Source organism: Cyphomyrmex costatus, unplaced genomic scaffold, assembly GCF_001594065.2.
Source record: "Cyphomyrmex costatus isolate MS0001 unplaced genomic scaffold, Ccosl1.0 scaffold35, whole genome shotgun sequence".
Lineage (NCBI taxonomy): Eukaryota > Metazoa > Arthropoda > Insecta > Hymenoptera > Formicidae > Cyphomyrmex > Cyphomyrmex costatus.
In genome coordinates this window covers 716,696-743,809 of record NW_017277664.1, presented here as the reverse complement: position 1 = coordinate 743,809, position 27,114 = coordinate 716,696, and the positions used below count along the sequence as shown (strand labels likewise).

The window sequence follows — 27,114 nt, the reverse complement described above, 5'->3', positions numbered from 1 at the left end:
AACTCTAAAAATTAGGCTGAAATACATTTTACAGCGACGGATTCCACGAGGGATTCCATTCTGCAGAGATTGTCATGACTATTGGCAGCGACTACCAACGTGCTGACCTTATCAATGCCATCAAAATTTGCCAGAGAGTTCAGTCTAGTAACGATCGCAGTAATCGCACAAGTTATCAGGTCGCCCTTCGGATCAGGCGACGTACCCTCGGCATCTTCTTGCCGTTTGTGAGTCGCGATCACTTACTCTCCTAATAATGAATCTATAGTTTGTATTACGTACACTATAGATTTTTATAATTTACATAGTCTACATAGCAAAAAGACTATGTAATCATCACATAAATAATCCGTGTAGACGTTATCTTAAAATCTACGGCACAATCCTGATTTCAGATATTGACATATCATACATACACATATATTTTTTTTGCGTGAATGCGCCAGCGCCGCGTAGCGGCATATGGATATTAAGTAGCTAGCTGTACCAAAAGTGGTCGTGTCCGTAGGCCTGGTTAACTAAAGACTGGTCACAGGTAAAAAAAGGCTGAAAAACTAAAAGACTCTCATGTCCTGTTTTAGGTTCCTCTCTGCTAATGAGCTATAATATTATTTTTAATTTTTTATATATTGTAGAATAATATGTTAATGTGTATTAATATATAATTTGCATTAGTAAAATATATTATGTATTATTATATTATCCCTAATATCATATATTATGATCTAATATAACACGTGTTTTAACGCAGTGCGGTTTGTGTGGTGCTATGATCACACCGGTGAGGGCACGCGGTTTCTCGTCCGTGTTCGATTAGTTCGATATATATTTTTTCCGTGTTCGATATTTTAAATTGTAAGTTCATCGTACGTTTTTATTCGACATCAAAGTCGTTGCACCGATTCTAGCATGAGATTTTAACGTGGCAATCACAAAAAGAGAGGCAGAAACTCGTCGATGAAATAATGGGCACCGTTCACGCTAAGGTACGTATATTTATTATTAGAAGTTACGGCATAACCTATAATCTCTCTGAGGTTCTCGGAATGAGTAATCTCTAATAATATACCGAAAGAGTTAATTTTAATTTGCGCTCCAGTTCCCACAATATCAAACGGTGACGATTAAATAACACATAAATTCATGTAACTCATACGATTGGATTTTTATTAAAGTGTATTATGTATACAAATGTAACAGAGAAATTCATTTTTTATGTTAGGAACCCAATAATTCTTCAAGCCTGGGCCAATTACCTAAGGAGAATGCCTCCACAAAGAAACACAATGATCCACCAAAAGCAACGAATGACTTTGTATGTTTACAATTTATGTGACAAAATAATTTAATCCTCTGGAACTGACAGTGGATCTATTGGCTTTGCTCAGTTATAAATTATAAACTTCTTTATTTCTTAGAAAAGTCAATTTAATTTGTTTTATATTGTATTTACAAATTTGGATTATTCCTATTAAAACAATAAAAATTGAAATAGGTATATAAGAGTCCATTATAAACATCATATATAAAAGTCAAGATATAAAATATATTTTAATTCATAAATTTAGTTTAAACAATATATATATATATATATATTACATGTTTTGGCTTCACGTTAATGACTAAGATCCTATAATATTTTTTGCAGCCACCATTTTCCAATAGCAAATCTCAGTTACATAGGGAAGAAGAGAATGTGCAGACGAAAAATATTGTTCTGCAGGCAGTACAGGTATATCCAATGAAGCTATTCAGACAGTAGAATTAAATATTGTCATTTGTAGATTAAAAAAATTATTCTATATCATCTGTAGGCACGAGTCGACAAGATACATGTGGATGGACTTGTACGGACAAAGGACGACATAATCAAGTCACAAGTGACTGACTTGTTTAAAGCGAAAAATTTCGAGGATGTTATTATACGGGCTTACAAAGTACGAGAAAAGTTAGATGCTCTGGGATGCTTTAGAAATATTGGCATTTACATCGATACCAGTCAAGGACCCGACGCCACGCCTGATGGTGTTGAAGTGGGTCTATATAATTAAACAATTAATTCGACAAAGAATAAGTAATTTTTCAGATTTAAACGTAACGCAGTTTGTTGTTCATATGTACCACATGCAAGTTCGCATTCATCTGTAATGTTCATGTCTGGATTATATTTATTGTTAGGTCACTTTTATGGTACGTGAAATGCGACGTTTGGTTGGTGGTATCAGCACGATGGTTGGAAACAACGAGGGATCTCTAATTATCGGCGCGAGAGCGCCGAATCTGTTTGGCAGAGCAGAACGTGTTCAGATGGAGTATTCTTACGGTAACAAAAGTTCGATCAATTTCAATGTATCTGCCATTAAACCGTTTCCACAGAGCTTATACAACGCAGTGTGAGTTGAGATATCTCTATTCGTATCTAATTTTTGATGCATATATTAGAATTGCATTACTGGTTGAATTAATGTTTTACAGATTAACTAGTACTGTATTCAGCACAACACATGATTTCCCGTGGTCTGGATTTAAACAAAACGACAAGGGACTTCTGTTTGACATGGAACTTAATCAGACAGACACTTCTAAGCACAACATACAATACGAAGCTGCATTTAGGAACATTAGTTGCTCGAAACTTGCGGCCTTTCGTGTTCGGGAGCAATGCGGTCCAAATTTAAAATCTGCACTGAGATATATCTGGACGATAGATAAAAGGGACTGTTCTATATTTCCCATGGCCGGGAGCTTAATGCGATTAACAACAGAAATGGCTGGCTTGGGTGGTGATATTGGTTTCTTGAGAAACGAACTCGCCATACAGACTAATTGGTCACCACACAAGTATCTTGTAAGTACTATTTATCTATTGTGAAATATTTCTTATTTTTAGCTTCTCTGACAATTTGTATACGTGTTGTAAAATATTTAATTACAAATTGTTTACTTCGAATAGACATTCCAACTAGGTCTTCAGTCTGGGCTGTTGAGTGCAATCAGTAACGACATGAAGATAAGTATCGCAGATCATTTTTTCCTGGGAGGTCCACTGAATCTACGTGGATTTGACATGAGAGGATGTGGACCCCGCTACGAAGGAAATTCTGTGGGTGGCGAGATGTATTGGGCAGCCGCCCTTCACGTCTATACGCCACTCCCATTTAGACCCGGTCGTAACAGTTTCGGGGATTTATTTAGGCTGCACGGTTTTATCAATGGCGGCAACTTATCCAATTTTACTTACGGTGAGCGAAGTAATTTTATTGCTGATTTCTCTACTGTCAACATATAAAAGTTTCTTACTAAAAATTAATCACCTAATTTGTTTTTTAGTTTTAATTATTTATATATTTGTCTCAAATGAAAATTGAGATTTAAAAAACTTTGAATTTGTTGATAATTACATGATTAAGTGTTTTCTAAATAATTATTTTTTTTTTTCATTTTTATATCCGATCTCAATATAGTTTTTGTTTACGAAGTATATTTCTTAATTTTGTTATAATTTAAAATTCGAATAAAGTTGATTAATATAAATTAATTATATGCGTGTTCATTTTTTTTTTCAGATAATTTGTACGATGAAAACATGAAGATTTTCACGGAGAATGTTCGTTGCGCTATGGGCGGAGGCATCGCAATGAAGCTGGGGAACATTGCCCGTATAGAATTGAACTTAGTTACACCATTGTTGTTCATGAGGAGCGATGTGCTCCAGCAATTTCAATTTGGTATTGGACTCCAATACCTTTGAACATTTTTCTATCTTTCGATAGTCTTGTATTATTACATTGGATATGTGAATGTAAAAAAATAGAAGAATTATGTATAAATTTATTTCTGTTTCTTGTCCGACACACGACAAAAAGTTGGAGTGTACAATATTTGCAATAGAATCCTAGAAAAAGAGAAGTCGAATCGCTAAAGAACGCTATCTTTGCGAACATAAGAACGACACAAAACTTGCTTATCTACATTGTAAATTAATTATTAACATTAATCGTTGTAATTATCAACGCATACTCATGTGAAAGAAAAAAATAGTAATTTATTTTCTTAATAATATCCTTTAATAAAATACTAACATATCGTCTTTTGTTCTGTTCCTTATAATAATAATAATAATAATAATAGTAAAGTCATTTTATGTGAAAAATGCTATGTCATGCTGTTAGGAAGAGTTACATGATCGCTACCTGGTCCTGTAAAATTCAATGTAGCGCCTTTTCTATAGTAGCGTAACTACTATATGCAGCTGAAATTGTATTTTGCCTTTTTGTTGTAACGCTTCAACTACGATTTTACTATCATAAAGTTCTACCGATTTCCGTTCACGTGTTTTCTGACGCAATTATTTCACATGTTTCCATCGACCCGCACTATGTGATTTGCACACGTTCGGTAATATCGTTACTCGAAATAACAATCATTGACAGTACTAATCATGCATGTGTGCAGGAGATGCATAGCGACAAGAGCTGGCGGAGAAGGAGAAGGGGCTGGAAAGTTACTCATGACCCTGAGTAACCCGACTATGGAAGAAAAAAGCGACAACGAGAGAACAAAATCTATGCTAGATCGCTTTTCGCGAGCAGTGAATATACTTGTGTTATATTTATATAATATATATCTGCATATATTTAGATATTTATTCGCTCGTTGTACCTGTTTATCTCACTGATACACGTGACGCAGTTTCGACAAGAATTTCGTCATACGTTGCATACGTGAATCAGCTAATTGTTTCTAAATAGGAAACCTCGGTGACACACACTGATTATTTTTAGAATTTTTCCAACTCAGTGAATCAGTGTCCATTGATAAGTTTATCAATTAATTCGTGAACATATTTTCGGTTGTCGCGTAGAATCTTTTATGCAGGATAAAAATTTTTACAGGTTTTATAGATTTCGTTCTTACGCTTTTGCGTATCAACGATTACTTGAAACGCGATCTTACCCAATATCCAGTAAACAACCAATAACTGTAACATATATAATAATTGATGTTATATTACTATTACTGTGTTTATCGAATTATTCTTCATTTCCAGCTTTAGGAGACGCTAACACTAGAAAATAACATAACATTACGTTTTAAAATTAAATAATAATCGGTTATTCAGAAATGTAAATTATAAAAGCATAAAAATTCGAAATATATGTATAGTTTTTAAATTATTTAATCGTAATATTTTTCTTTCGATAATCAAAATTTTATTTATCTACAATTTGTATTGTATTTGTCCTATGTTATTAGCTTTTGTTGTTAAATTCTTTCGTGTTTGTTCAGTTTTGAAGCTGTGACCTATCATGTTTTCTCTCTAGCTCGTTTTTGTGTTCTCTCGAATATGCTTCACCGAATACTTCCTATTGTTTCATTTGAAATACAGGAATGTGTATATTTTATGCTATTTCTATGAAAATCTATGCTGTTCACGCTAAAGGCAAGGGACATAAGACACTACGTGTTGGTTTGAATTACATACAACAAATAACGCTATGTAGATAATGCAACGTACGCTGCATTCTTTCCTCCTTAAATATATGTAGCTTATCGTTCAGGTACATAAATCAGACGTTATCTTCGAAAACAATTTTATCGCTAGTAAAACTTCATATTACGAAACATCGAAAAGAAAATAATAAATTATATCTACCACTACTCTTCATTATAAAATAATGTTCGAGTCTTTCTTTTGTTACTATTAGTAGACATCAAGAGAGAAAGGATATAAAAAGTCTTCTGACATGTGTGTACGTGTTGTGTCGAACCATTTCCTCTTACTGACTTTTCACTCTCGATTCTGTTATCTATACTTGGACGTCTCTCGGTGTTGATCATATTTGTTACAGATAAAAGCGCAAAAAGTGAGAAGTCAATGCAGGAATGCGACAACTCAATCAGACCCGCGATATTGTAATCCGCGCCCACAATTATATAGACATTCATTTAAAATCTGATTTGTTAGCGAAATAAATTCAATTGAAGCAATAATGACAACAGATGACGACATCCGTTCGTCATCTACCTTTGTTAGTGTCTAGTTAACTAAGTCGTTAATTGGATATCGTTTAAATGTTATTGCGTGTTTTCTCGATGTATATTTTAGACGTATCATTTTTTGACGCCGAGACCTTTATTAGGCCAGATAAATAATAAATGGTTAAATTATATTAAGGCGCGATTGTCACAAAAATTACGAAATCGGACTGATTGTTGTATATTCACGTCATTGAAACTTTAGGAAACCGTTTCCATTTCCCTTTTGCTCAATTTCATTTATTCTTCGGGATTGCACATATATCATTTAATTTATTTATAATATTTTAAATTACAAAAGTCTGACTTTTATTGTTCTTTCGAACGAAGACTCCGTCAATTCTTATCGTAACAACTCAGATAGAAATACCTGCAACCAACAGAAATTAAAAATTTTAAATCACGCTTTCCACAAGTACCAGGAATTTATTTCGAATTTCTCCCCGTATGTGAACGGTCACGTGATCGTTTTCATAGGCTCGCATCAAAACATGAGGCGCCGATCGGGCCCGCAGTCTCAGTATTTTGTTAAACAACTGCGTTTTTCTTGCTTTTCTTCTTTAATCGATTCATCTCGCACTCAATTAAAATAGAACAAACAGTTATAGAGAGGGAGATTGATATAAAAACATTTGTTATCCTTTTCTTTTTAAAACCTCGAGACTTTTATATCTAATCTTGTATATCTAATAATTTCTTTTTAAAATAAGAACAGCAAGATATTTAGAACATGCCACTAAAATGCCCAAACAACATAAATCTAAAATTATATAACGTCTTTAGCAAAAGGCATCTTATGGTTCGATTTTAGACACTAGCTTTTTGTCGTCAGGGTGGGATATCCTTTGACGATCGAATAAAAAATCGCAGCGTTGTGTTCTTCTCTCGAAACTTTTATCCAAGACATTTTTAGATGAAAAATAAATGGAAATATTTGGAATATACTGGAGCAAAATGCAAGTGGACGAAAAGGGGCGCAGACGCACCCTTTCATTACACGCGCCTGAGGTGAAGGCCTTCGCGCGCTTCACCGCGCGTGCGCGCCTCTCCATGCCGCCCAGCTCAGCCCAGCTGGGAGACGATACTTCACGCCACAATACGGGTACTCGCTCATTTTGTAGTTGAAAATGGCCGCTTGAAGTATTCCGTAAACATGTGTTCTTTAAAGATGTACCCGTTCGAGATAGACAACCTCGCCTTTGCGAAATCGACTGGAATTGACACAGCAATCGGTACAGATTATTTTGGATATAGAACAAGACCCACTTTATCCACGTGCGATTGCAATTGGGTGGTAAATCCAGTAGGCCACTACGTCGCCTCTTGTACATCACGTAAGTTGAGAGTGTGTACGTGACACGCGTGCACGGATGACTGTATCTCAATGACTGATGCTACGTCATACATTAAAATTTATATGCGCTTGAATAATGCGATTACAATTCAGCGCCCGAAACGTGCTCGCCGAGATGCGTAGGCGTCATCAAGATCCACGTGTTTCCCTATATAGCATTGTTCGAGAACCACGGTACATGTCAGTAGTACAGATATGTTGAAAAAAAAATTATCGAATAATATCCTTGTCGATGTCTCCTGAACACTTAATGCCAACACTCAGCCAATTGGCTCATTTTTCTTGAAGGACGTTTGTCGTTTTATAATTGGTTAAAGATAATGAGGATCTTTTTAGATAAGAATTTTTTTATAAGTCGAGCCTCAAAAATCCAAATGCTTATTGGACTGTTTATCGATAAGATCTTTTATTAATTGGACTTAGAAGGCTGTTGGAGATAAATAAATTAGAATAAAGAATTGATTTGTATACTTGTAACATTTTGTAGAGAAAAAACAATTTTCTCTACAATTTGTAGAGAAAAAACAATAAATAAGATATATACATGTATAGGTATTAAGGAGATCCTAAAATCATTTGTTTATTTGTCATTGACATATCGCTACATGCTATTACGTGTTATTCAAATATTGCGTACAAACATGTACGAATTATCTAACTAATCTTTCGTATTAGGTATCTAAATTTAATTATAAGACCTCAACATTGTTCATATGATTCATAAACTAAGATTGTTTTTATATACCATAGGTCGTAGTAGAGCGAAGCATCAGCTGAGTTGTTTTGGATTCGGCCAGACTATATGCGGGACGGAACGCATTAAGTATGGCGATTATGAGCAGAATAGCATCATACGATTGTCCGTTAGACAATAAGAAGCTTGATAGCTTAGACAACATGAATATTTCAGATTCCACTCAGATCACCAAACAGATTAATAGCTCGGCGATATTGAGCTCTCCTAAAAGTACACATAGGAAAAGAAAACCGAAGGCGCGCAAGAAGAAGAGAAATAAAGGGAAATGTATAACCAAAGTGTGTTGTATAGCTAATTCTTTGAATTATAATTATTGTAAAGATAGTAATAACAAAATACCTGATGCACAAAAAAATTCGATTCGATCGCGGACAGTATCGGAAAGCTCCACTGATCTTGAAGATTGGGTCGTTTTTGGAGATGACGAATTGCATGAATCATGTAATAAACAAAGAACAGCAACATCTTCTCCTACCGAAATACGTTATACACCTATCTTCAATTCTTCGATGAGGAAGAACGATAATTTTTGTAAGGATTCCAAAATTGCTTCCGTTCGTTTGCGATCATTATCAGAAAGTTCCACCAATTCTGAAGACAGTAATTATATTTCTATAACTTTAGACCAGCAGAAAGAAACGGTATGCCCGAGAATGCGTTACGATTGTTTAACGAAGATGAACGACGAACGCTCCAAGAATTATAACAGACAAATGCAAAAGCAACACCGCCGATTACCATCAGACAGTTCTGAATGTTCTGATGACTTTATTTGTTTCGAAAATCTAGATTCTAATAGTTCTAAACATATTTATACTTATACCAGTTCCGTTGCTACTGAAGACATCGGTAACGAGACAAACTTTCACGACGGAGACAGTCAGCTAGATGACTCGATCGTCTTTGCTGATGAAGATAATGAAAAATTAACAACGCAAACGAAAAAGGTATTCAAAGTCCTAATGCTTATATCATCTTGAATTATATAGTTTTAGAAACAAGAAAATTATGAAATAGGGGAAAATAGTACTGTAGATATAATATATTGATATAACATTGGTATAGAGCGTTTTCACACGTGTAGTTTTAAAAACATTATTTTGCGAGTTTTTACTTTAATTTCTTGTTATTGATTACAAAAATTACAAAATGGTACAGAACTTTTTAACTCATTTTAGTTTGCTTTACCTGCACTACAAGTGCTTTGTCTAAACCTAGATATAGTATTTCCAGATAAAACATCTACATATATTAGAACAAAATACTGAAATTCGAAATTCTGTTTCAGGTGAGCTTCGACCCAACTCCAGTCGTACATGTCATGGTGACGTGGAATTATGCATACCGTGCAGCTCGAAGAGGTCCCTGGGAAGAAATAGCGCGCGACAATGAAAGATTCAAAGGACGTATAAAGTCTATCGCGATTGTTCTTGATCCAATTCTAAAGAGTAAACATCGCTCACAAGTTTGGCAAGAACGATTCGCTTTTCCGGAATAACTTTAGCTCGATTTATGATTAATTAATTTTTTAAATATAGAAAATATGGCGGAATATTAGTACAAATAAAATTTTCTCTTAGCTAAATTATACGTGAAATGTAATATAACTTGTTAGCAGAATTTTTATTCATCAAAATATTGCTGTCGAAAACACTTTCTTCTCTCTCTTTTTTCTTTTTAAAAAGAAAAACGAAGGATGAATCAACGTCCTGATTAAAAAAAAAAAGAATTTAATAGGAAAAATAAAATTGAATTTAATAGGAAGATAATGAACTTGATCATTTTTATGATAAAAATCGCGTTACTTGAGATACTACTGTATTTTACGTAAAAAAAATACGATAATTTAAAAAAAAAAAACATTGAAATGCATGTCAACATCTATTCAAAGAATCTAAATTTTCTTTTATATACGTTTTTTGAAAGAAACATACGTTGTATATTTTTACTATGAAAAAATGAGTGCGTTTTTTATGTTGTATAACGCTTTACACTGTACAACGTTTCTTTTTAAACACTAGAGAAATGTGTATAATCATCTTTCGGTAATTTTTTCTTAATATATAACTGTAAAGGGTGTCCTCTCCCAAGAAATTTTCAGGGAATTTTATTTTGGTTTTCAGGGAAATTTTTCAAATTTTAAATTTAAATTTAATCTTTTTCTGATAAATTCTATGATTTTTTTTCTGTCATTGACTTGTAATACTTTTTTTCCTTTTTGAGATTTTCCAATTCTTTTTATAAAGTGAGAAAGTGAAAAAACAAGTTAGTATCCTAATTAAAATTAGAATTTAAATTTTTAATAGATTACGTGGAAAAAATGCTTCAGTTGAAAGATGATTTAAACATTTGTAGTCATTTTACCGTTCAAAAATCATTGTATGATATGGCATACTCGAAAGTCAAATGTACGTTTAACATCTATTTTCCATTAGCTTTGTCAACTTTGACGAGATGAAATGATTATTTTGATTGATGAAATTTTTGGAATTCTGTTTTTAAATTTAAACTTTATCTTTTTCTGACATAATCATTTCTTTGATTAGCTTATAATTAAAATGTGATTTCGTACATATTGTTTTCTAATAATTAATTTAAAATATTAATATTATAATAATTATTTATGTAAACATAAATATTTATATCCCGTCTTTTGTAATGACAGATTTTTTCTCATAAATACTTTATTGTTCTCTTTCCTCGTACATATTTAAAGGCTACACTCTATCGTCTCGCCAACATTATTTTCAGACGCATCGATTTCGTTTTTCCCGCCGATTGTCTATGCAATTATCCACACGTTTACTTCAATAATTACTTGGGAAATTTCTCATGATAACAATAGGAAAATGGTAGGACTACAACTGTGTCAAGGGCAGCAAATTACGTAACTTTTGCTTACCGCAAATTTAATCACTAAAATAAAAATTTCTGATTAGAACATTCGTGACTTTCGATATAAAAAATTTCAAAAATCAATAAACTCAAATAAATATAAATATTATTAAAAAGATTGCACACAATTTAAAATTCTAAGAATTTAAAAAAATTAAAAATGAAAACTTTCTTCGAATTGTATTTCTTAAAATTTAATTTCTAAATTTCTGAGAATTCAGCAAAGTTAGGATACGTAGAATATTAAGTATGAGGTGAAATAAATCATAACTTGTGAAGCTTTGATATTGCAGCAATCGACATATCCTTTTATTTACATTGTGAGCAGGAATTATGATCACATATGTAACTTTAATCAACGATAAGATGTTACTAAATATAAAAAAAGGAGTTCGCAAAGGGTCAAGTTGCAGCGGACGAGCAGAAAGTGAACAGGAAGAGGATGGGCATGGCTTTAATTGACTGGGCCGGATAGATGACAGGTCCTCATCGCAAGCTGTTGCAATGAGCGCGTTATGCATCGTTGCATTGACCTATAGCACGTTTATACGTTGTGAAAAAACGGCGAAGCGCATCGAAAATCCTGGCAATCTCTATCATGGAAATTTCCATCGTGGCTTGGTCAATTTTTCATAATGTAATCAGCCTAATATTTGTATAAGAATCTCTTGGAAGTCAAAGTTGATCACAACTTCGCTTTTTATAAATCTCAATTTTGATCGTGTACCGAATAGCTTGTAACTTCAATTTCCTTCCAGGCAGCATCTTCACTTGCACTTTCACGTGGAAAGTTTCAAAAGTTCACTGTCACTTTCTCGCCTATCTTCCACAAATAGCCGTTTACCGTATACAGTGTTACTTTAGTTTCTCCTCGATACAAGAGTAGTAACAATAACAAATTGATATTATTCGATTTGCCCAGACAATATAATGGATTAATAGTTACGTTTACGCGATAGAATGATGAAATTTATAAAGTTGCTCAGATTTTTTTAATAGTTCCTATATCGACTTACAATTTGGTAATCTATGTCAACACATGTAGCAATTAGTATTAGCACATAGTCAAATATGTTTACGTTACTACGTAACGATAGTCGAATTCGTCAATAGATGCGTTCCTGTAACGAAGACTTAGTCTATCATATTCGGTGTCAAGGTTTTTCCAGATTGGTCATACATAGAGAATATGCTTGAGAGATCCTTGACGTTCTGGTTTTTTTTCGTTACACAGGACTTCTCTCCACGGATTATCCCATACAATCTGCTTTCACCTTTTCACGTTGGAACCAACGTAGTTACATGCGAGAGTGTGACTACGATGAACTTAATATATATACTGTGTATATACATATATAAGAGAAATAATATAATAATAATAAAATGATATAAAATAAAATTTAATACTGAATATATAAAGTAAATAAATAAAAAAGTTGTGATAGATGAAATAAAATTTCAACGTTGAATTTGAAATAATTCTACAAGTTATAAACTCGATATTTTTTACGATGTTATTGATAAGATATTCCGTTTGTTTGAACACCGCTTTATTTCGTTGACTTATATATATATATTATATTTAAATATTCAGCTACAAAGAAATTCAAATATTTTCGACTACAGTTACTCTTATGTTATTAGCGAGAATATAACTGTGTAATTCTACAGCAGCAAGTATAAATGAAAATTTGAGCATTACGAATCTTTATATACTTGACTATATAATGATATATTTTCACTATATTTTGACTATATAATGATTATTTTATATCTTATAATTTACTCATTCCTGAAACTTCTACACACGCTTTGATCTTCCTTTTGCCCTATATTTTATGACTTACAAACGCGCGATATAACGAATATAATTCTTAAATAGCCTTACGTAAGCCGGATTTCCAATTAATTATACCGAGCAACAACATTCGAGTTTCTTCCGTCAAAGAGTGTTTCCCTGCGATTTATTTTCTACAATTATCTCAAATGTATAACATACGTTAAATGTGGTGGTACTGTGTGCGTGATGTAATTGAGGAAGTTATATCCCATATAATCCATATTAGAGCTAGATTGTAATAAAAAATATTAATAAAGGCCACTACCATCACAATTCTTCTAGATCTAGAAATTTCTTAGATTGATGATTATATTACAGGATTACGTCTCTGTCTGCGGATATAAATATTTTTTTTATTTTCCATGTGTATCGCGTGATTTCTCCTGATTGTTATTCCTTGTTGACAAAAATGCGATAAAAGCAAAGTAAATAACGTGCAATATGATCCTCGCGTGCGACAATCGGCACGAGAAACTTTCTCCAATTTGGGCGCAGATCCCAAATTACGGAAGGCGTTGGCCGTTTTATGTTACCCGCGGCCGTACCCAGTCTACAGCGAGGCCGTTGTCCCGCAATCTCAGCACACAATATCGCCCCAATTGAGTCGTCGGCTTCGCAACAATTACATCACATCCGGCACGGATTCGAGTGCGGTTTGCTATATACAGATTTCCTTGCTAGACTTGCAATAATTTATCTTTTTCGTTATCTCTCGATCGTTGGATACACGACAATATCTATCTGCGATGTAAAGATTCCATTTTTTAAACAAAAGTTAGATGGAATTGATTTTTATAATTAGGCGAATACTTGCGATGGAAATAATTTTAACAATTCCTACTTTTAATACTGAGTATAATTAAATTCATAAAAATTAATTTTTATTTTAATGAGAAGGAGAAAAAGAGAACAAATGTAGAACATTTTTTTAAATTTTAGTATATAAAATCTCGTTGACTTCTTTGTCCAAGTTCTCTTCGAATTGTTAAACAAATATTAGCGATATTGGAGAACTGCGTGTCTCTCGGCCTGGAGTGATCGCTCCAGTTGTTCCTTCCGCTACCAACAACTTTTTCTCAACAGTCAAGCCAAAAGTCAAAAGAGAAGCAAAGGCGGAGCGCGAGCGGAATTGTGCACGATGACGTTCACGCGGACATCGAGATCAGAGCAAAGACGGAAGCGTCGGCGAAGGTCGAGGTTACGGCGAAGACTGAGATTGATCTTGAGGCCTTGAGGCCATTACTGTCGATGCCAATATTTTACTGCCGGGATTATCCGCGTCTATAATGAGAGAATTGACTGATTACAACCACAGTTGTCCAGAATCATTATACAGGGATTCAATCAAAAGATCGAGATTAGATTGTAATCGGTTAAGATTAGGAAATCAAGAATGGCATCACGCGATGATATCGCCAGTCGATTAAAGCATCTGCAATTAGAAAAAGACATCTCCTCAGCTTCCACTTCGTTCGACAGTCTTTGAAGCCGACAATCAGGTGGTGAAGGTTTATTAGTAAACGTTTCTATACCATATATAATCTGCTTTCCCCTCCAATCATATCCAGCGTCTGCAGAAGGCTATTTTTCAAAGCCAAATTTCAAAAAATCAAATTAGAAAAGCGATTAAGATGGAAAATTAAGTAAAAATAGTACTATAATGTTATATAAATTATTGTATTGTATAAACTGCTAAATTTAACTTTGATTCTTTATTATGATAAAATCTTTGATCTTCAAATATACCAACCCCTCTTATTGGCTACGTTTAGCAGAGAAAGCAGCTTTACAACTATTGTAAAATTTTTCAACATGATTTATACATTTTAAGTTCTGTGAGGAACTAAGCAGAGCAAAATCATGTTAACGAATTTTACAACAGTTGCAGAGAGATTCGAGTTGCTGCTTTCTCTACATGATATACTGAACGCAGTCATCAATATACAATAAACATAATAAGATTTTCAAGGAGAGAAACACATATAGTTATATTATTTTCCTAGATTAATTCTATTAAAGATGTTTATTTAAACAATGCCAAAGACAAATTGACAAACAATTTGGCTTATCATTACGCAGTAGACCATTTTTCTGCAGTTTGAGGTCGATGACTTCTAAATGATCCAAATATACTTTTGCACAAATATTTAGTATTTTTTTATATTTTTGGTAATGTTTTGAGATGTGGCCCACACATCCTTAATTGATACTTACGCTACTTGTATCACACATTTTCTTTACAGGATATTCCATACAGCGCAGCATTAAATCAGCATTCGAATGAAAGAATCATATATACGTTGAGAGATTCGATCTCACGCGCGATGGGGATAATACAATATTATGCAACACACGCGCGCGATATTGCTCAACATGCGTTTCCGCGCTTAATCGGTGTTACTTACAAAACATACGAATTATATTATACAAACGGGTCGCGCCTTTAAGCAACTCCTTCACGCTGAAGTGAATCAGCTACCCGCTGCGGCTTTCCTAACGCTCATGGTTACTAATAATGATTATGTTAATTTCTTCCGAGAAGCTTGTATTAATGACGCTTCGGGATTTGTGTGTATCGACGGGCTGTTGCCTAATTGCTTCTCAAGGGAAGAATTCGTGTGATGTTACACAAAACCGCCAGCCAAGAAGTCGAGAAGATATATATCGATAAAACGCCGTTCTGTAATTCGTCGGAATAAAAATAGAGAATAATTAAATTGCGAGATGTGCTAATATCGGGCTATTTGTGACTGTAGCATTCTTTTAAAAAGCTCACAGTTGCAATACCAGTTTTTTTCGAACTGGATCCATTATTGTATAATTGCGTCCGCTTCGTAAATTATTCATCGCCATAAATTTCGATCTAAATTGATATTAAGTGGGCAGCGGAATTTAAATTCCGATTAAATTTATGAACATTTGGAGAAAGAATCTTGTTTAGCAAGTAAAATTCTCCTAGAGTCTCTCTTTTCCTTACTCAGGTTTCGTAAAACTGTATCCACGGCGACATGCCTTTCTTCCTCGTCAACGTGCGAGGATCCAAATTACGTTACAGACAACGGCATTTTATTATAATTTTGTCATATTGATAGTTCAACGTGTATTACTGCTTTTCAGCTCCTGTAACTGCTGAAAACGAGCGGTGTAGATTTTCCACGCTATTATCCTACGTGACAACTAGTCATCTTGCGTGCAGCACGAAGCACGCATGGAACCGCAACGCACAAACACGCATCCTGATATACAGGGTGTTAATTAAATTACAATTTGTTTCACTGTGTGGAATTGACGCGTTAATCTTTAGCCAAATAACAAAACAATATATATTTAATCAGACGTGCAATTATTCTTTCACGTGTCATAGTGTCTAAAATCAAGGCATTTTTTTTACATCACGTCATTTCTTTACATCACTGTCACGATTCGATACCTCTGATTTAAAATTATATTAATTTAGAATAAATGAGAATTTTTTACAAACACCACGTATTGTCGCGTTTTAAAAGTGCTCGCGTCGAGATTTACTAATGAATGGATGAAAGTTAACGACCGTTTCTAATCTCTGAAAATACATTTGCAGCAATTTCGAGATTACAGTACAAGATAATAAATAGTTGTCTGTCAATTAATCTTGCTGCATGCCTTATTAACTCACGTCTATAAATTAACCGTGGTACCTGAACCATTATACTTATGAAGTGAGGAAGCAATGAACTTTATAAATATATTTTAGTCCATTCTTGAAAGCACTTGATAAGCGAAAGTAACTTAAAATAATTTTTTACATTTTATAGCTGGCAATAATGAGATATTAACTCAATACGTATATTAACGACGTATTATAACTCGACATCATAAAAGAAACCTTTCTAAAAATAAAATTCTTCCTGTACGCGTATCAGCATATTACATTGTCTCAAGGATACCTCAAAACCATCAAACAGACGTTCTCTTAATGACAGATTCTCCGGCCAATTTGGGGCCAACTTTTCCTCAGCGGAAATATCGAGGTTACTCATCATCTATTACAATCCTCTAATTTCCTGCGTCCTTATATCTGTCAAATTAAAACCCTATTAATATAATTTCGTTAAAAATTAGTTGAAGGACGCAGTTTTATTATCAACCGTTTGGCTCTGCACGAAGATCAGTTTGCGAAGGAACCCTTTCTTCTTGATTTTGTAAATTAATTTGTCCAATTGTAGGCATTGTCTTGATGAGATATCAACGATCATACCTGTTGCCTTTTATTTTCTTAATGAAGAAAGAAAAAGGGAAGCGATAGACGCGAACTTTGGCACACGTCATCAAGTCAGTGCTCAGAATTAGAAATCTTGGATAACACTGTTGTAAGTCAAATATCATCGACGTCGCGATATCCTCGTTAATGATCAGAAATTTTTCTCCCAGGTCAAAGGAATCTTGCACCAGGATGAAGTACGACCCATAGTGTAAGAATAATTTGATATTTACCACCATAGCGCGATCGAAGTCAGTGGTCACGTCGGTCCCCCATGAGTTTACGCATCCCTACCTACTTGCTGCGTGGACCCCGCGGTGGTGTATCCGCGGACGTCACTCCGAGCCCCGGTCGCGAACGATGCTTCGGTGACTGGTGGTTCAAGAGGTGAGAGACCACGTCTGATCCTGGAGGGGATAACAGGGACCGCGCCCGATGGCCGGCTATAAAATGCCGCCACGAGGATCGGGCCCAACCAGTCGTAATCGATACAAGAAGCTCCATTTTTCTAATCCTCTTCACTTTGATTCCTCCCATCTCGAAGGAGGGTCTCCCTGTGAATCTATCTATCGCTCGGCTCGAAACCATGAAGCTCGTCTTCAGACTCGCCCTGTTGTGCGTCGCGGTGGCCTTCGTCGCCTCCGAGGATGCTCAGGAAAGACCAAAAACCTTCCGAAGATTGATACCTGCCGATGTTCTCCGCGGTGAGTTAACTCAATTCAACCCTTCCCGAGGGTGAATTTTTTGCTCCGCGTGGCAAGTTCGCGATTTAAGAGATTTGCGGATTTGTCTTCTCCTACTTTCATTAAAAAAATTTTTCCACTACTGTTTAATTAAGGTCGCTGAATAAATAAAAAAGGGCAGTAAAAAAAGTCTTATTTTAATATTTGATTGTGGGTACCAGTATAGTCGGCACTTGACAGTTATATGACAATTTGATGACAGATAAAGAATATTTCTTTTCATGAAAGAATATTTTTATCACGTTGCATCTCGCTGCAATGAATCTTTATCTTTGTAACATGATGCTAATACCTCTTGATATTATCACACAAGATAAAAAGAAGTAATATATCTGACAGCAGAGACTGGCTATTCTTATGTGTCAGCTATTAGCGTAATAATTGTATGCTAATTGGTTGCTGAAGAAGAGATATCACCTTTCAAATAGCAAGAGATCGTAAAAATATATTAATTAGTTTCATCATCATTCAATGTGTGGGTAAATTTTAAATTGTAAAATATGTTCTCTGAAATAATTTTTTGGTGTTTATAAAATAAATCTTTGTTTATAAAATAAATCTTTGTTTATAAAATAAAACTTAAATTCTACTCAAAACTTATTATGCTTGTTAACGCGTTTTTAAATTAGACTACAAAGATAAAATATAAAGATTAAGATAAAATATTGATTTTAGAAAAACGTAATTTTGTCGAGAAAAGTAGCGTTTTTGTTTTGTCAAGTAATATGATATTCATAAATGTAAACGGTTAATTTTATTAAGATTTACAAGTAGATCTACGCGAGAAGTAAAAGCGTGAAAACTTGGTTGAGAATCACTGAATTATAGGTGTCTGGCCGAATTCAAAGAACTGTATGTACATGACCGACAAGTGGGACGATTGTCATTATTTTCAACCGCTGCTTGGAAGGCTTGGCATTTGGCTTTCTTATGATGCCCAGTCACGCGTATTAAACAGCTGTCTCAGAATTCCAATAACGTACCATAGTGTCACGAATGTCATCCGCGGCAGAAGCGATTTGTGTTCAAAATGACAAATCGGTCATTTAAAAAAATCATTATTTAGCCCTACATTTAAAAAAAATATGTAAGAATACTTGATAATATTTCATGTACAAAAAGAATCTCTCTAGAATGTAAAAAAGAAAATTATTTCGTTTCTAAATCGATTCTATGTTGCATTGCTGCTCTTATTCATTCTGAAAAATAAAATATTTTCCATTTTCAATTCTGTTACTTCAAACTTAATTTTGCTTAGAGAATAATTAAATAAAAAAATTCAATTCTACGTGAAAAATCCACAGTTGAATCATGAGAAGTCGCGAGAATTAATATTCATTAAATCGCTATGGAGCCACCACGACAGAGAGTTAATCTTGTCCTCGCCTACACTTCCGTTTCTCGTGCCGACCTTGATGGCTTCTTTCTCGCTCCATAATTATCACGTCTCAACATATCATATCCCAGGTGTTTATCCATGCATGAATCGACCCTGATAAATAACGCCGGACGTCTTTTTGCATCGACTTGCTCATTATCTTGTAACGCGAACACGGTCCCTGCAGTGAATCAGAGATTCACAGGGACGCAAGATGCTGTATCGTGCACGATGAGATCCCCTGCACGGAGAAGTCAAGAAAAATAGCGAACTCTGCTCCACTCGTGGCGTCAAGATCACGAGACTGCGTGAAAGTTTCGTGCTGTAACCATCATCTTATAATCCCCTTTGCCGGCAGTGTCCCCTCTTCTCTTTCCGTTCCTTCTCTCTTTCCCGATATCACTTTCTTCTTTATACGGTCCACAGGGTGCAGTGATGCGTTTCTCCTCTCGATAAGTTAACAAGATTTCGTTACGAAACCTCTGTTGCTTTTATGCCCGTTTCTATTGCAGTTTAATTTTAATCCTGATTTAACTAACTCTCTTCATTTTTTCTACATAATTCTATTAAGAAAGGATAGAAAATATAAGTTAAATCGGGATTAAAGTTAATTTTACATTGTATCTTTGGGACGTTTTATATATTCAATCTTGTTACTTTGTTCGTTCATTTATTCAAATTATAGTTTAATTTTTCTGATATATATATATATATATATATTGTATATTTTTCTCTTCTTCTCATTTAATATTAAAACTTGCAAGTTTCTATTTCTTTATTTAATATGATATTTCTTATATAACTGATCAGATTCTGAAATAATGGTATTTTATACTCATAAAATATTTGTTTTTCAACACCTTCATTATTCTTATAACAATTTATTTGCTTGTTTTTTTAGTAAGTTTTTAATATATTTGTTAAAAACTTTGTTGTTTGATATTTTTGGTGACTTTCTCTGTTAATATAATAAAATCTTTTCAATATTGACTCAAATGATATAATTGTATAACAATAAATCGAACAGAAGAGTTAACACAGATTTATTTTGAGAATTATATGTAACGTTTAAAAAAATAAATAGAAACCTCACCAATTATGGCTCGACTGATTAAAGACTGACACAGTGTAGTACAAGCGGCATTTTTCTTCTCGTTCCATTCAATGCTAATCGCTATCGTGACATGTTGAGATCCTGCAAAACGTATATATACATTTTCCGATAAAATCGCGTTAAAAGCGGGCGATAGATCAATTTGAATGCCTTCCTGAGAGAAAATCCTTGATATTCGCGTAAAAGCGACGATTGCTACTGGTCTTTAATTACCCATGGCCGCGTTCTTTCTTATTTGTCGGCACAGACCTGAATTTCCATGAATAATCGAATTAGTCACGAAGTAGTGACGAGGAGGGAATTACGAGCGACCTCGTTGCTCGAATTGTAGCGAAGGCAGGAGATCGCATAAATACGGGCGTGGAAGCTTACGGGAAGAATGGAATTATTTATTTGCCGTCTCGCGGAAGGTCGAAGATATACATATACACGAGACGAAGGCCTCGAATACGCGACAGGCTCGCGGAAACTCTTGACGCGATATACAAACAATACTTAGCACCTTATGCGCATAAACGAACAATGCTCGCCAGTTCTTTCGACCTCTTTTTACCTTGAATGAAGAAATATCAAAGGATCTTTTATATGTTTTTAGAATACATTTATTCTATAATGCTATTGTTGGATAAAAAAAAAAGATTAATAACACAACTTGCTCTTTAAATTTTTTAGAGAGAAATCTTTTTTTAAAGAGGGAAAATTAAGTTAGTCTTAAAAAGAGTGTTTAAGATTTTAATCTTTAAGACTGAGATTTCACTCTTTAGAGAATGAGATTATAACTCTAAAAGTTTAGAAAGTCGAATTTATTCTTTTTAAAGCTGCCACTTGGATTAGAATAAAGAGTATGTACCATTTAGATCTTATTGTTGGAAAAAGTTTAAAGATAGTACTACTTGAGCTTTTCTAATTGATTTAATTTTTGATACACACACACAGCAGTTTTTTTCTTTAAGAACTTGATGTTATTTTTACTTTCTTTTTAAAGTTAATTTTGTAATAATAGCATGCATTTCGTAATGTTAAGTAGATAAATATCAATGTTTTTATGTAATTTCTTTATTGTAACTGCATCTCAATAAAGTTATTATTATTATTGTTATAAAAAGATCCTTCAATGAGAATGCAAAGATACATATCACTTAGTTTTATTGTATATATACATGGGTGTTACTTTTTTTTTTTCGAAATTATGATGACTTGTATCTTGCAAAGTATTCTTGCTATTGGAAAGCGAGAAGCGCACTTTAAGAAAGTGGCACCCGGATCAGAAATGACTACCAATACGATGAAAGTGCGGGCGAGATCAAACGTATAAAATCAAAGGAAAAGAAACATCCTTGACTGTAAGGATTTTCACCAACGTCGGTTAAGCTAACCGACGGTTAATTCCAATGGAATTATCCAATCGCAAATGTCTTTGACCAGAATGAACCAATCACGGTTGACACTTTAACCGACGGTTAGCTTAACCGACGTTGGTGAAATTGGCCCTAAGACTTTCCAGATTAGTGATACAATGCATTCTTATTGTTACATCACACAATGTATTGTGATAATATATTGTTACTTCCCGACTGGAACTTCTTGAAGGCTTAGACAGTTTCGTTCAAAAGGGATATAGAATATTTTTCCTAATAAAATAAATGCCTATGTTTTTGTAGTCCAGAAAAAAAGTCAGTGATATATTATCGCAGTCATAATTCTAGTTCCACATTTTAAACAAAACAATGCTCGCGCAATGAATTTCAAATTTTTAACGAGAGTCATATATTGGTTGCCTCTTGCAAGTGAAAGTTTGCCATATTTTCCTCGTTTCTCCTTTTAATAGGTCTTTTGGCAATTATCGGTTAACGATATTTGAGTTTTATACTTCAATTTATATTTTAGCATTTTGCACAGAAGGGACGGTTTTGCTGAAGTAGTTAGATACAAATATAAAATTAATTTTGTTTATCATCAAAATATTTATGTAGGATTCTGAAACTAGTTATGGCTAGAATGTTAAAACTTTTTGCAGCATTAACGTTTAAGTGTTCTATAATACATATTTATTTTGATGATTAAACAAAATTATTTTCAACTAAATTTTTGGACACTTACTCGTAGATACAGATTTTTAGATACAATTTATTTTCTAACGAAGTGAGGAAATTCTTTGATCTTTGCAAATAACTGAAAGAAACGATAGCAATAATATGATAAAGTATAAAAGGTAAACGTGTATGTGTGAATTATAATGTAAATTATAATGGAATATAACATTAAAAAGGTATAACGTCTTTGATCTTCAATTCAAATTCCTCGTCTCGAAATTTAGTTATAATTATTCTACTTTCTCTCCAATTTGAAATATGAGATCCATGCTCTTCTGATTGAATCGACGCGACATAAAGATCGTAATTTCTACTCGAGTCTCTTGTGTCTTTAATAAGTGTCCTTATTTACTATTTTATAGCGACCCCCCGGCAAAACAAGAAAACCGCAAAGACATTAGCGGTGCTATAAACGTCGATCACATCGCGGCTTAGGTCGGCATTGAGAAAACGGTAACGAACACGTCATTGTTTGATATGAACAACACGCTCGAGATTATACGACTAGACAATCTGACGTCAATGTAAGATGCGGCGTATAATCCTCTATTCGATCTTATCTGCTACACGGATATTATATATAAATATAAAATATTAGAAAGATTCCGGTTATGTGACTCATAAAAAAACAATTCAAATTGACTTATAAATACCGATAAATTATCGTAGATAATCGATAAATTAAAAATTATCAAAAGGAAACAGTAAGAAACAATCAGGGTAATTTTATCTGATAATTTTGATCAAAAAGTAATTATTTTTTATTACAATAATTTTTTTATTGACTTTATGAGTTAATATGATTTATCTTAGATAATTTATTGATTATCGCAAATAATTATCGAGTATCGTAAATAATATTATTCTTTGATAAAATTATTAATAATTATTCTGATTGGTTTCCTCCTCATTTTTCAAATTTCTTCAGTTTTAATCGAAGAATCGATCTGGAATTTCCCGAAGATTCTCGTTTCGACGACTCGGGTGAAACGGTCTCGTGAGTCATAGCGAGACAGAAGAGCTGATGTAACCGCGAGCCGTAAAATCAACGCGCGACGTCCGTCGTAACGACGTCCAACATTTGTCGTCGACGCGTTGCGTAAAAGCGGCGTGCAACCAACCGACCCGGTGTGTGACAGTGAAAGTGTTTCTCCTTGGAGTTTCTAGCACGACCACCGTTGCCGCCGACGATGACGACGACGCGAACACCGGTGTGTTCCAATCATCGTAAGCCGGTATCCATAGTTTGATTCTTATATTTGAGAATGTCGCTTAAGTACAGTCTTAAGAGATCATAATAAGCTAATCAGAGGGCTATATCAGCATCTTAAAATGGTCTTAAAATAAGAACAGACTATGAATACCGCCCGTAGATGGGTATCTAGGCGATGTTCGTCATCATCGCCAGTTGCAACTCGAATTAGTCCCGCAATGTCGTCATCCGTCTCGTTCATCGTCGTCGTCGTCGTCGTCGTTGTATGGCCCCGTGTCGAGGAAGTGAAATTTGCGACTGTCATTATATATTGTTGCAAATACAGACTAGCTCGGAAATAGGATGCCGAACCCAACGCGGGTGTGTTGCGTTCGTTGTTGAGTTTACAATAGAGATAATGATGCAAACGCCGATATCCTAAAGCGTTCGCCGATGCGAGAAGATTATTTCCAAATGACTATATCTAGTGAGAAATGATAAGGAAATCGACATCGAATTGATGTCGATTCGACGTCGATTCCATTGTCATTTCTCACTGGGATAGGTACTTGATGCGACAGCGGATTGATTGTGTATCTTGATGAAGTGAAAATAACAAAAGTGAGCAAATTTACTAGGTGTTGATCAATAAAATTACTGAATTTGTTTCACTCTCTCTCTTTTGTAATTTTCATCTTGCAAAGACAACGAGACTATTCCGCTAAATTTATTAAAATATAACAAAATTGTACTATTTTTTAAAAATAAATTGTTGATGTTTTTATATATCTTTAGGTATATCTATATAAATTCTTTCCCTCATCATAAAATTGTCCCGCTTTAAATCTGAAAATACCTGGTCATATTATTAGTTATACTTGATTTAAAGAAGAACAAAAGATAATATTATGCAAAATAAAAAAGAATATAATAAATATAAAATAATTAAAAAATCAAAGCAGAGATCTTTGACCAAAGCATATTGTTTTGTCGCGATAATGTTTTATTGATTGCGTTTTCCTTTTTAAAAGTCTAAAATCTTGGTTACGCCCAAGCATGGTTCGACGTCTCTAATTTCACCGTGATGTGCATCGCGATGTATAACGCAAAAAATACGTCTACTCTCTAGCATTAATTCTTTCATCTGCCCGGATATTCAGGCCAGGATAATTAACGAGCACCAACATTGTGCGGCGAATAAATTAATGCCGATTAGGTCCGGCGCGTACAGTGCGTTAGAAAGTAACGACACTTTTGCGGAATTGCGCGTGACGATCGAGGTAACGATTTAATACGGGCGAGCGAGTGTGTTATTAATTAAGGAAACGCGATCACCGTCTTATTTCACTGTTCGACTTCGACGAGCCAATCGGCGGTTTGAATAGCCTTTTACTCCAATTTTCATCAAGAAAAATAGAAAGCTGTAAAGAATATAAAAGTAAAATATCAATCAGAGCTACTCTGATGAAAATAAAAATCGGAGCGTAAGTCGAATGTAAGGAAAGAGTAACAGAAGTGTAAACGAAATTTCTAGGAGACGTAAATTGGAACAACAAAACGTAAAAGAAGTGTAAATTAGAAGTTTCATTTATGCTTCTGTTACTCTTTCCTTATACATTCGACTTACGCTCCAATTTTTACTTTCATCAAAGCATTTCATTTATATGGTAATCTCTAATCTCTAAATTACATAACTTTTTTTTACATAATATGATTCCTTTAATGATTCTGCATATATTAGGTGTACAAATTAATTCTCGGCCCTTACCTTTTAGCGACCTCAGAACTTGTTTAAGTTGAACCCCTCTCCCCCTCTGTAATTATTTTAAAGTGCCATTTTTTAGCTTTAAAATGAGGTATAATACTTGATCCTCCTGTGAATATAATCTGAAAAATCAGCAGTAAACACGATATCGTTCGAAAAGCAACATTTGAGGCACTGCCTTCTTAAGTTGGAATGCAAAAAGTTGCATTCCAACTTAAAAAACGCGGCTGAGGCAAAAGAAATGATTTGTTCGGCTTTGGGAAAAAATACTATATCGTACAGTACGTGTAAAAATTGGTTCCAACAGTTTCGAGAGGGAAATTTCGATCTTGAGGATCGTAAACGCCCTGGTCAACCAAAAAAAAAATGGAAGACGCGGAGTTGGAAGAATATTTTGCACGAGAATTCTTGCCAAACGCAATTAGAATTTGCAAACACGCTCGGAGTAACTCAACAAAACGTTTCCTATATCGCCTAAAACAGCTGGGCAGACAAACAAATGTCAAAGTTGGTCAAAAAAGGCCGAGAATTAATTTGTATACCTAATATAAAAGTATGAAGATACATGCGATAAAAAAAAAACCAATAGTTTACGAGATATTTTATACTTCATTGTTTATTTTGACATATTATGTTGACATATTAAATATATCTCATAAACTATTAATTTTTTGATCATCGTACCTTAATACTTTTATGAACAGAATAATGAGACGGATCAGTCGGTGTAAAGAAAAAACACGTATAGTTACTTATTTAAAAAAAATTATCCATTTTGTTTATTCTTTTTGATGTAACTATGTTAGGTGGCCTCTTGTAGATGCCTCACCACTCGTTAATTAAACAATCTTGGAAGCTTTCTTTTTTTTTTACTCTTCTTTTGTCAGGATTTTACGCAACTTTACTTGTTCTGATGAAAACTATGTATCATGTTATAGACTTCCCTGGAATGTGTTTCGCGTCGACCAAGTGTGCGACTATCGAACCAACGAAGTCATGGGAGCTATCGCCATTCTGCGGTCGTTCTACCTGCGTACCTGCTGACGACAATTCCGGGCGTCTCTTTGAGTTAGTGGAAGACTGCGGCCCATTGCCCAAGTCAAATCCTAAGTGCAAGCTCTCCGAAAAGACCAACAAAACCGCAAGTTTCCCTGACTGCTGTCCGATCTTTGAGTGCGAGGACGGTGCCAAACTCGAGTATCCGGAAATTCCGACCCTGCCACCGCCGAGCGAAGAGGAGGCGGCGAAAGCACAGCCGGAGACGCCGAAGCCCTAAAACCGACACGAAAGCAAAAAGCCACTTCATCTCTGGAGCGAACATTGCGGTGTAGCCTCCTCGACGAGACTCAAGCGAAACAAAAAGTATTTTGGTGGTTTACTTTAACATCATCATGACGTCACACAAAACACCATCAAAATTCCTACAAAATCCAACTTAAGAAGTACACTATAAAATTAACATACAATAATATAAAAAATTGAAATGACTTTATTTTGATTTTTAATAAACAATCAAATTTTGTAATAAAAGGATTCATCATTTTGATTTTCATGACATCAAAATAAAATCATTTTGACTTTCTTTCCGAATGTGTTTCTTGGGAATAATTATATTAAAAGTTACACTTTTTGACTAGTCGCAGATTCATTTTAAAATCAGTTTGACCTACGAGAATCAGGTGCAGCGAACATATATTTTTTAAA

The 27,114-nt window shown here is 34.3% G+C and overlaps 3 protein-coding genes across 4 annotated transcripts; all 3 read left to right on the top strand.

The window, feature by feature from the left end:
* The first annotated feature begins 465 nt into the window (after positions 1-465).
* Positions 466-4,009, top strand: LOC108776287 (sorting and assembly machinery component 50 homolog). The gene is made up of 9 exons (XM_018542858.1): positions 466-535; positions 909-986; positions 1,223-1,315; positions 1,649-1,732; positions 1,815-2,033; positions 2,179-2,393; positions 2,476-2,848; positions 2,954-3,242; positions 3,567-4,009. Exons 2-9 carry the CDS (start codon positions 966-968, stop codon positions 3,749-3,751), a joined length of 1,479 nt encoding a protein of 492 aa, XP_018398360.1. The 5' UTR covers positions 466-535; positions 909-965; the 3' UTR covers positions 3,752-4,009.
* A 3,116-nt stretch (positions 4,010-7,125) lies between these two features.
* On the top strand, positions 7,126-9,697 carry PPP1R15 (Protein phosphatase 1 regulatory subunit 15). Of its 2 annotated transcripts, XM_018542876.1 has the most exons (4): positions 7,126-7,373; positions 8,144-8,681; positions 8,775-9,097; positions 9,439-9,697. In XM_018542876.1, the coding sequence occupies exons 2-4, from the start codon at positions 8,219-8,221 to the stop codon at positions 9,646-9,648; spliced, it is 996 nt and encodes a 331-aa protein (XP_018398378.1). In that variant the 5' UTR covers positions 7,126-7,373; positions 8,144-8,218; the 3' UTR covers positions 9,649-9,697. The 2 variants fall into 2 exon arrangements, with proteins under 2 accessions (XP_018398378.1, XP_018398377.1); XM_018542875.1 differs by having other exon boundaries at positions 8,144-9,097.
* Positions 9,698-17,614: 7,917 nt separating this feature from the next.
* Positions 17,615-26,870, top strand: LOC108776307 (uncharacterized). Its single transcript, XM_018542887.1, has 2 exons — positions 17,615-17,829; positions 26,349-26,870. The coding sequence occupies exons 1-2, from the start codon at positions 17,712-17,714 to the stop codon at positions 26,684-26,686; spliced, it is 456 nt and encodes a 151-aa protein (XP_018398389.1). The 5' UTR covers positions 17,615-17,711; the 3' UTR covers positions 26,687-26,870.
* Positions 26,871-27,114: the final 244 nt, after the last annotated feature.

Coding starts and splice junctions, on each gene's coding strand:
- LOC108776287 (XM_018542858.1), top strand. CDS start 966: ATGGGCACCGTTCACGCTAAG. Junction 987..1,222: donor TGGGCACCGTTCACGCTAAG/GTACGTATATTT, acceptor TTTTTATGTTAG/GAACCCAATAATTCTTCAAG. Junction 2,849..2,953: donor GGTCACCACACAAGTATCTT/GTAAGTACTATT, acceptor TACTTCGAATAG/ACATTCCAACTAGGTCTTCA.
- PPP1R15 (XM_018542875.1), top strand. CDS start 8,219: ATGGCGATTATGAGCAGAATAGCATCATACGATTGTCCGTTAGACAAT. Junction 9,098..9,438: donor TAACAACGCAAACGAAAAAG/GTATTCAAAGTC, acceptor ATTCTGTTTCAG/GTGAGCTTCGACCCAACTCC.
- LOC108776307 (XM_018542887.1), top strand. CDS start 17,712: ATGAAGCTCGTCTTCAGACTCGCCCTGTTGTGCGTCGCGGTGGCCTTC. Junction 17,830..26,348: donor ACCTGCCGATGTTCTCCGCG/GTGAGTTAACTC, acceptor ATCATGTTATAG/ACTTCCCTGGAATGTGTTTC.